This window comes from Vitis vinifera, chromosome 18 (assembly GCF_030704535.1).
Source record: "Vitis vinifera cultivar Pinot Noir 40024 chromosome 18, ASM3070453v1".
NCBI classification, from domain to species: domain Eukaryota; kingdom Viridiplantae; phylum Streptophyta; class Magnoliopsida; order Vitales; family Vitaceae; genus Vitis; species Vitis vinifera.
This window is the reverse complement of record NC_081822.1, coordinates 7,281,465-7,291,994: the sequence shown is the minus strand read 5'-3', so window position 1 is coordinate 7,291,994 and position 10,530 is coordinate 7,281,465. Positions and strand designations below refer to the sequence as shown.

The window sequence follows — 10,530 nt, the reverse complement described above, 5'->3', positions numbered from 1 at the left end:
GACCATGACGCGAAGCGTGGAACAGGCCGTGCATACTCTTCTCTGCCTTAAATCATCTATCCATCCGAAGATATTTTGGCAGTTGGCCCTGAGTACCTTGACAGCCAACAAGGTGGGCCAGGCGGGGTCGTAGAACTGGCGAAAATCTATTTCACCTTTTGTTTTGTCATAGATTGTGATTTTTTTTCAAGGATATAGACCAGGCTGGGGAGAAGGAAACTGAGGACTGAGAACCCGAGAAATCAACCAAAATACCATGGAGGAAAACATATTTACAAGGCGATCATAATCATCAATAATTAACATTGAAAGTGAAAAACGAGATTAGAAGACTTCGTCCAGACCCCAGAGATGGAATTATTAATCTTTGAAAATGCAAAAAAGAGATTGTAAGACTTCGTCCCGGCGATGGAATTCCTTGTCCATCAATCCATGAATTCCATTTATCCTCAAATCGCTTCCAAACAAGAGGAGTAAGCAATTGAGAAAATAAATTGAAGGTACTGCAAAACACTTGTCCATCAGTCCATGAATTCCATTTATCCTCAGATCGTTTCCAAACAAGAGGAATAAACAATTGGGAAAATAAATTAAAGGTACTGCAAAACACTAGATTTCCTCGTCATGAAATTAACGTTTCATAGTTCAGACGCGTATTTACAAGCAAAATAAATCTCCTTTGAATCAACTGGAGACAAAATTGAAATAAATTAATCCATACCGTTCAGGGTAATCCAATGAAAAGTTCCCATAATCTGCGGATCAGAATCCAACGCTTCTCTTTGTGACAGCATAGCTCCGGCTCCTTGGGTACATCAAATCAGCCTTGGCCTTGAAGTTAACTTCTCCAAAATCATTACAAGGCCCATCCTCATCGATTCTGGCCATCCCAACACTGCAACTCCTGGGAACCACCTTGGATTTCTCCGCGGCCGACTGTTGAAGAAGCGCATTCAAGTCAACGCCATGGCCCAAAGTGTTAACAGAGGCAGCTCTCACCAGCTCTCTGAAATCCTCGTTATCGTTAGACCTGGAAGAGGCATAGCTGTAGCTTCTAGGCATACCGGCCGGACCGCCCATGTTGTTGCCGTAGCCGCGGGTGGCACAGTTTGTCATGCCCCGCACGTATAAATCCTTTGCTTTGCCCAGAACCCTAATGGGTAATGTAATGATCCGCATGAATCTGTTTTGGTTGTGCGCTTTCGTTCTCATTTTTCACTTTGGCTGCCTCCCTCACACCCTTACAAAAAGATAGAAGAAAAGGTTGAGAATAGATTAATGGAGATGGTGGGTGGCGATTCTGAATGGCGATTGAGGCAAGGTGATGAAGTAGGTGAGGTGGGTTGTGTGATGTGGACACGAGCAAGCCCAACCAATATTATAGAGGAGAAGTTGTGAACAAAAGCTTAGAAAAAGGGTGGGAGAAAAAGGTGGGTGTGGTATTGGAACATTTCTGAAGCACACAGAAATAGAAAACCCAAGATAATACCGAGCTGCGTGGCCAAGATTGAAATTGAAGGCAGCCTTTTTAACATATACATAGTTGAATTTTTTATTATTTTTATGTTGTTTTGGGTAAGAATTAGTCATCTTTTTGACTTTTTCTATTTGTTCACTGTTCCGTCCTGCCAGACCGCATCTGCTCGTTCATCCCGCCACCTTCTATTCAAACCATATACCTAAAACTGACCTTCCAAATCAGAGGTCTTTGCCTAATCGAGTGGCGACCGTATATATTAATAAATAAATGTATGAAATGCATGCCTTAAACGTCAGCCTCCGGCTTACCCACATCTTAGCTTGATAAAATTTGGCACCCATGGCGTGCAAGGAAATAACTTGGGGGCGGCGCCCATTGTCCGCGTTTTATTACCTAAATGATTCTGTGGGTGCTTCAAGTCTAACAAAAGCCCAGTGCTGATGTGGCATTCTGTGCTGCTATAGATAAGATAAGTAAAAATATATCCAATTTCCTTTCCTTTTCTAATCCAAGCATCACGCCATTGGAAAATGGAGAACTCATTCAAATCCATTAGAAAGCATTTCCATTACAAGTTAGTGGGAGTGGTTTGGTTAATGGGAACACATTACTTCATTGAAAAGGGTCGAGACATTGTCAAACTCCTTATCTAAGTTTTTAAATCATAGGTAGATGTGATCAAGTCTAAATTATTGGATAATAAAACAAATAAATAGGATAAGACAAAAAGATACTCAAAGTCTACGTATGACACCATTCTATTAATCTTACCGTTTCAATTTTTCAATACCTACCAATACAGTACTTTTTCTACTTGTACGCGTGGACTATTTGTATTTGCCCTTAAAATTGGAAACTCCTCTCGAATTATTTTAAGTGTTGAGCACAGCTCACATGTGCGTTTTCTTTCTTTATTACTATTATTAATGTTCTTGGTCTCCTTGAAATGGTCTAATAACGACCCCCTGTACATCGCCACTTTGGTTGACATTTCAAACGACGAAGGCCTTCAACTTCAACCTGTAGGCTAAAGTACCTGCTGAATGAATCCAACTTCTATTTCTCTTTTCGGTTCCATGTGTTAGACCTCCTCGTGGCGCATTTAATCTAGAAGGAAACCGGGTACGCTGAGGATAAGCTCACCATTTTGGAACATTCAATTCTAATTTATGTTTGGATAAAAATACAATTTTGTTCAGCTACAGTGAAAGTTGAAACTCTGGCTGGATTGACTTCCAATAGGGCCGACCGGGGGTACGTGCTGGGAGAACTGTATGATATGTGATGAAGGCTAACCAAGATCGGCTCAGCCCAGACCCACTTACACAATATTTGGACTCGTGGCGTTCCAAAATTGGAATACCTTCTATTTATTCTTTTTCTCTAAAGCAACAAAATACTTTTGGTATCATGTATTACAATTTTTATAAAATAATAAAATATTTCTACATCATTGCTAGGTTTCCTTTTTCTGTAAATTATACATATTTATTGGAATTGACCCTTATGGGCCTATCATGGTTGGCGCTTAACACTTCCCAAGGAAAGGTTAAAGGCCCCTCAATCACACCAATTGTTTATTGATAATACCAGGATTAACATTTAGGTAGACTTTAAGGGTTTGGTCCTAGGCTCAATTCCTGGGGAAGCTTCCTTGTTTGGAACAAATAAACAATTGGTGTGATTGAGGGGTCACATGAAATGCTAAACGTCAACCATAGTGGGCTCATAAGGCTCAATCCTAACACTATTTTCTTTTTCTTTTATTTAAGTCGAGTCGTTATCTTAATAGCATTTTTTATTTGTCTTCTTTGTCTTGAAGGGGAATAGCTTATTGGAAAGGAGATCGTCCCAAATAATTAAATAAAAAAGTATGACCATGTATCTTCAATTTGTTTTCACATATCTTTTGTTTTGTTATTTTGTCATAGGATCACATGCAACTGTTGACTCTTCTTCTCTATATTTATACTATGGCCTTGTTCGATTTTTTTCATCAAAATATTCATAAATTCGAATTTTAATACTTTTTTATTTTATTTCCAATTCATTAGTGATGAGTGTGATGTCATCAAACAAATTATAAGAAATCGAAAGAATTCAAAGTATTAATGGTTTTATAAAACTAAATTTTCTAACATAATAAATCCTCTTTTATCTGTTGTTGTAAATTCCATTGAAGTAATGCTTGAATATAGTTCTTATTTTTATTTTTTAAAAATATAAAGTCTTACATGAAAAATAGGAATTTTTATACAAAAAGTTTGAATATATCTTGTTATTAGTCAAAGTTCCCAGAATCCAGCAACCAAATGTATCCATAAAAACAAAATAAAATATTAAAGACCAGTAATTTAAAATGAAGTTTATGCAAAAATAAAAAGAAATTTAAAAACAAAATACTAAATGATTTTGGAAGCAATATTTGAAAATCGGAGAGTAGAAGGATAGCATGGTGGACCAGACAATTGATGGAGAGTGCCCATGTGTTTCAAGAACGTAATTTCTTGCTCATTTTTCACCAAAAAAAAATTACAATGATCTTTCGACTCAATCAGACGGTCAACTAATTCACCTGGGTAACTTGCAAAAGTCACATATAGTGCAATTAAATGCTTCACTAACTAGCTAGGTGGTCAACCGAATGATTATGCAACAAACCATTTTCTGACTCTAACAATTAGTTGGCTTCTAAATGCTATATAAAAGGTTTTTATTCCATATTTATAACTCTTCTTCAACATACCATTGATTATTACTTAATGTGAGAGGTCAAAATCATTTGAAAGTGTACGTTAATTTCAAACTTGCAATCCTCTTTGAGCACACCTTGAAATCCCAGCCATTTACTCTTATCTCTGTTCTTAGTGCTAGGCTATTTAAAACCACTTTGAAGCAATTACATGGTTCTTATATTTGCTTAATTATAAAAGCAAAAAGGTTAAATGATACTATGAAAGCTGAAAGCATAGTAAAAATCCATTAGATGTCCTAAAAAAAAGTCTTTGTTGAAACCTTTGAAGTTAGTGGATTGTCTTCAATCTTGGATTGAATCAAAAAGAATGTACATATGTATTATAGATATTGCTTGTAATTTCTTTTCTCTAACATTTTTAATTTTTGTTATTACATTACATTTATTTCTCATATTATTTGAAAATCAATCAAAGCTTTGAAAATGCGATTAAAGTCTAATTCCTCGTATCCCCTCCTCTCCTAGATGTATAATTATGATTGAACTAGCTTGTCTTAATAGTTATGTGCTTAAAAAACATTTTTTTAATTTAAGTAAAAAATAATAATTATTCTTCTAATTTTTAGAAATTTGAAAAAAGATTTTAAGAACTCAAAATAAATTTTTGCATTTTGTATGGTGGTTCTTTTATTTTGCATAAGAATTTCTAAATTTAAAAAATAAAAAGTAAAAAATATATCCGACCTTAGTTACCATTTTCATATAAAATTATTTTTAAGATAATTATCGGTATAAGTAGTAAAAGATAGGAAAGACATGATTTTTTGTTAATAATATAAATAAAGAAGTATGAACTTGTTGGTGCTTGATTGTTTGCATTTTGTTAATAATAATATGTATTTATATTTCAATATTAGTTTTGACTCTAATGAATGATTTTTCCTAGAATTTTTGTAACATATTTTCCATATGTAAAAGATGTTACAAGAATTAAAGGAAAAATTAGAGTGGGTTGGTCTGATTCAATTCCAACATGATCTGACTTTTAGATGGGCTGGACAACCATTTTGAGTATTTTGATAGGATTTGGGCTTGGTTTTCTCAATCAATTGAATACAGATTAAAACTTGATTAGACATAAAAATTAGAAAACTATTTATCCAAAGTGTCAAATTATAAATATATTGTATATTATTCCAATTTGCAAGAAAGTTTGATGACCCCAAAGTTTCCTCATGACCCAATTAGAAAATGAGCTCGGATTGGACCTCAGTTGCAAATTAAGGTTGGTGATTGAATTGGGATGGACTTAGTTAAAGAATTTCTTATTTGGATTAGACTTAGCTTGACAATAAACCCTAATCAATGTAATCCATTAAGTTGCAAACTAAGGTGGTGTTTATTTTTTTGGTTTTTTACTGAAAGTAATTTGTTTTCAGAATTTAGGTTGTTTATTTTTCTACTTTTTCATTACTTATTATAAACTTTTTACTAAATAGAAAAATTTAAAATATATAGATTTTTTAAATAAAAAAAAATAACATATTGGTTTTCTTTACTTTTTAATATTTAATAAAAATAAAATACTATAAAAACAAACAACCTAATATTTAACACTATTAAGCATTAAGATTCTATTTAAAATTAAGTAAAAAAACAAACACCACCTAAGTGGGTGTTTGATAAACTAATTTAATAACTTAAAGTTATTTAATAACTTAATTTAAGTCATTAAGTAAATTAAGTATATTTGATAAAATAATTTAATTATAACTTAAAGTTGAGTAATAAGTAAAAGTAATTAACTTATTATTAAGTCCATATTTTCATTTTATCTTTTTATTCTCATTTGCCCTAATTACCTCAACGATCTCTTTTACTACTCCACAATCTCCATTATTACTCAACTTCCTTTACCTTAGTTATAATTTGTGAGGATAAATATATCATTTTAATAATTTAAAATAATTTTTAAATTAATTTTATCAAATAACCTTAATACTTAAAATAAAAATTAAGTAGCATGTTTAAGTTAACAATTTAAGTATAATTTAACTTAAAATCAACTTAATTTATTAAATAATAAATATTAAGTTTTACTTTACACCCCCTAATACTAATGTCCCATATTAAAACTACAATCCCATATCCCATCAAATTGCAACATTGATGGTTCCATATTGCAACTACAATCCCGTGTCCAATCGAATTGCAACATTAATGGTCCCATATCAATAAAAGTAGAGTATCTATTTTTCTTCAACTTTAAGTCATTATTTACCAATTTCCTTTTTTTGGTTTTATTCGAATTTTCTTTTACATTTAATTTATTTATAAAAATATATTTTATTTCTATTTCATTTATTTTCAAGTTTATTTTTATTTTTTTATATTTACACAATTTCAGAAGTGTAAAATTTATAATATTACTTCCCTTTTTATGACTTAAAAAATTCTTAATTTTTTTATTTTTATTTATATATCCTTTTATTACATTTAGAATAGTTTCACTTAATTTTTATTTTAAGAAATATAAAAGAAAAAATATTTTTTATTTATTTTTATTTTTTGTTTTATGGATCTTGCCTTTTTCCTCTAAACTTTCCAAAATGATACTAATGAAAATTTAGTTTTTCTTGGGTATCAAACAAGTTTTTTTGAATACTCATTTTTTAAACTCTTTGTACCACTTGCTTGAAAAGGAAAAAAGAAATGAAGGAAAATCGTATAAGACATGTTTTTCTTAGCCCGACTGAGTGGCAAATAAAAGTGAAGAATGCATCATTTAATAAAGGAAAAATATACTTTCTTTTCTCAAATTCTACTCATTTTATTTTTGACAATTTTTCTGACTAATCATCATCTTTCATGTGAAGATTGGAAGGGACCTAAAAATTGCTTACAAAATTTATGGATACCCTTTTTTTTTGGTCGGCAAATTATCATTGGAATTGGACTACGCTAAATTCAAAAGCATTTGTTGATTCAAAATATAGCGTTAGAATAAGCATATTTTGTGATGCCCATTTTTTAAAAATAATATTAATATTATTAAATTTTTTATTAAATAAAAAACTCCTTCTTATATAAGTTGAAACAAATCTTATGCGAGAAGTATTGTACAGCTTTCCAGTGAAGATTGTGTTTTTTTATTCTTCCCTGATTGCAAACAAGCTTTGCTAACAAATTTAGTCAACAAGTCTAAACTCTAGAAGACGAGAGGAAATAAATTCGCTATTATTTAAGCAGCGAGGTGGGAGATCCTCCGCTACACGAGTAGCTCAGAGTGTCTGAATCTCCGAAAAAGGAAAAAAAGAAAAAAAAATGGAAATGAAGGGATTGGGATTAATAATGGGCATGGTTTCGATGGCCGTGATGTGGTACGAATGTCAGGCAAGCAGCAATCTCCACCCTCTGATCCTGGTGCCAGGGAGTGGTGGAAATCAGCTAGAAGCAAGGCTTACGGATGGATACAAACCGTCCAGCTTGCTGTGCAGCCGAAGCTATCCGCCTTTCAAGGACAAGGAAGGGTGGTTCAGGCTGTGGTTCCGCCCCGCCCTGCTCGTCTCTCCATTCACCCAATGCTTTGCCGACCGCATGACGCTTTACTATGACCCACAGCTTGATGATTATGTAAATACCCCTGGGGTCGAAACCAGGGTCCCTAGCTTTGGTTCTACTCGCTCCCTCCTGTATCTTGATCCTCATCTCAAGTAAGCCATTGCTCTAATATCGGGCCTCTTTATTCTCTTTTGGTGATCTTTTCAGCCTAAACATGGGCTCCACAATTGGGCCACTTTTGAGTCGTGAGGCGTCTGGACTCAAGCCCATTATTTAGTCAGACTAGTAAAATAGTCCTCCTGTCACAGGAGCATATACTCTACTGTACAGAAAGAGTGTTCCACACATAGCAGTTACATGGTATGATTATTTTAATTATATGCATACACATTTCATATTGTTGAAACTGAGAGGAGCTCTTCACCAAAGCTGATGGTTGCACAAGGCATTTCTCTGAGAACAAAAAATATTAGTTTGAATAGATGATCCAGAGAAAACTGTAGACAGCTTGCCTCAACATTTAAAACCCAACCAGTGGACTTGGTTGGAATCCACAAGCCACTTGAATTTTAGCTGTCCGGTGGTCAATTTAAAATCATTTTTTTAGAACCATTTAAAAAAAAAAATTTAAATGCGTTTATTTATTATATCAAAGTTCAAGTATGAAAATTAGGATCCATACTAAGTTTTCATATCTAGTGAAGATTGTCCTAATTCAAAAAGTCAACAAATATGGAACCAATTAAGCATATATATGTCAACCATTGAAGTACTAGAGGATATTTAGCAGTCAACTGTATTGCAGGAAGGAATTTAGTATTGGCAGTGACAAAAAGAGGAACAAGCACATTTACATCTAACATTGGTTCCATTGGCAGGCGCGTCACAGCATACATGGGGGCCCTGGTGAAAGCTCTGGAGCATATGGGTTACGTTGATGGCAAAACATTATTCGGAGCTCCATATGATTTTCGATACGGTTTAGCAGCAGATGGTCACCCATCACGTGTGGGTTCCAAGTTCCTTGAGGACCTCAAAGATTTGATAGAAAAAGCAAGCACTTCTAATGGAGGAAAACCAGTAATCCTCGTCTCCCACAGCTTGGGAGGCCTGTTTGTCCTCCAACTTCTCAACCGAAACCCCCCATCTTGGCGCCAGAAATTTATCAAGCACTTCGTTGCACTGGCCACTCCTTGGGGCGGCGCAGTGCAGGAAGTGCACAACCTTGCTTCTGGCTACACACTGGGAGCACCCCTAGTTGATCCATTGCTGGTGAGGGGGCAGCAGAGGAGCTCAGAGAGCAACTTATGGCTCATTCCTTCTCCTAAAGTGTTTGGTGCGCAACCATTTGCGGTCACATTAAATGCTACTTATACAGCAAATGATGTTGTGCAGTTCCTCAATGACATTGGGTTTTCGGGAGGAATCCATCCTTACCAATCTCGCATTGTGCCTTTGTTGGAACGGTTACCAGCGCCTGCGGTGCCTGTCACCTGTATATTCGGGAGTGGTGTTAAAACAGCAGAAACACTGTTCTATGATGAAAGTGGTTTTGATAAGCAACCGGAGATTGTTTATGGGGATGGAGATGGGACAGTGAACATGGTAAGCTTGGAAGCTCTTCAATTGGAGTGGGCTGATCAGCAAAATCAACCCCTTAAGACTATTAGAATCGAAGGGGCTTCTCATATTTCAATATTCCAAGACGAAAAAGCAGTTAATAGAATAGTAAAAGAAATTTCAGGTATTAATTCTGATATTCATCATGTAAAGAGCCTAATTGATCAGTGATCAATTGGTTGGCAATTGGGAGCGTTTACTATATTTCAATCCGTAACACTAGGTTCCAACTTCAGGGAAACCCTCAAATTTCAATGAAAATCTTCCACCAGTATACAGGATCTTTCATACATTTGCAATGCTCCAATTTTGCTGCCGTTCACCTGGTTATTTTTGGTCAGGAATTCATCCAAAAGGGTCATTTCTTAGCGTAATTTGAAGTATGAGAGATACCCATGCATCACTTGCAGCATCAACTCGTCGGAGAGATCCATGGAGTTGCAGATAAAATAAGTCTTTCATTGGTGGGAATTAAGCACTCTATATGAGGCCAAGGGCCTAGTTATGATCTAATCTGAGAAACATTTTCAAAAATGAAGTTCTAAATAGTGGTAAGCCGTGTGAAGTTGAGCATATCTCAAAAGCACTTGATATAGTTTGGCTATTGGTGAAGCAATGACAACTGACAAGCACACCATATTGAGGTTGATAAATATCATTGTCATTGCCGGTGAGATTAGGTCGATTTGTCAAGGTTCAAGGACATTTTCTAGTTGAATCTCATCCTGACTTTGATTAACTTCTACAAAGTTAAGGACTCAGCAAGATGTTCGTTACCTTGTTTCCAAATGTCGAATTTTGTCTCTACTACGGATTATGAGGATAACCCATTCACTCACAAGGACCTTTTTGTTTTTCTCTACTCCAAGGGATTTTGTATCTCTCGAGTAACTCTGGGTGGGGAAATGTTCCCAAATACTATTTGCTGTAACTCTTCTTTTCTTAAGAAAAGCTCAAGCAGATGTTTTTGTCTTTTAGCTTCCATTATTTGCCGGTCAGTTGCCTTAGAATGATCATAAGGTTCGTGAGGCTCCTTCATGACTCGGTGATACAGGAGCATTTAAAGCAATAAAGGTTGACTTTAAATTTTTGTTTGCAGTTTGGGTTTCCGAGCATTTAAAGCTACAAAGGTTGACCTTAAATTTTTGCTTCCTACATGAAAATATTTCATAAA

The 10,530-nt window shown here is 34.6% G+C and overlaps 2 protein-coding genes across 2 annotated transcripts; one reads left to right on the top strand and one right to left on the bottom strand.

Annotated features, from left to right (window-relative positions):
* Positions 1-474: 474 nt before the first annotated feature.
* LOC100267722 (uncharacterized) lies at positions 475-1,506 on the bottom strand. The gene has a single exon (XM_003634296.4). The coding sequence runs from the start codon at positions 1,210-1,212 to the stop codon at positions 763-765; it is 450 nt and encodes a 149-aa protein (XP_003634344.1). The 5' UTR covers positions 1,213-1,506; the 3' UTR covers positions 475-762.
* A 5,850-nt stretch (positions 1,507-7,356) lies between these two features.
* LOC100262564 (lecithin-cholesterol acyltransferase-like 1) lies at positions 7,357-9,648 on the top strand. Its single transcript, XM_002283408.4, has 2 exons — positions 7,357-7,888; positions 8,615-9,648. The coding sequence occupies exons 1-2, from the start codon at positions 7,500-7,502 to the stop codon at positions 9,525-9,527; spliced, it is 1,302 nt and encodes a 433-aa protein (XP_002283444.2). The 5' UTR covers positions 7,357-7,499; the 3' UTR covers positions 9,528-9,648.
* Positions 9,649-10,530: the final 882 nt, after the last annotated feature.

Excerpts from the sequence above, each read along its gene's own strand:
- LOC100267722 (XM_003634296.4), bottom strand. The coding sequence starts at position 1,212 with ATGAGAACGAAAGCGCACAACCAAAACAGATTCATGCGGATCATTACA.
- LOC100262564 (XM_002283408.4), top strand. The coding sequence starts at position 7,500 with ATGGAAATGAAGGGATTGGGATTAATAATGGGCATGGTTTCGATGGCC. Across the intron at positions 7,889-8,614 it reads TATCTTGATCCTCATCTCAA|GCGCGTCACAGCATACATGG; the intron begins GTAAGCCATTGC and ends TTCCATTGGCAG.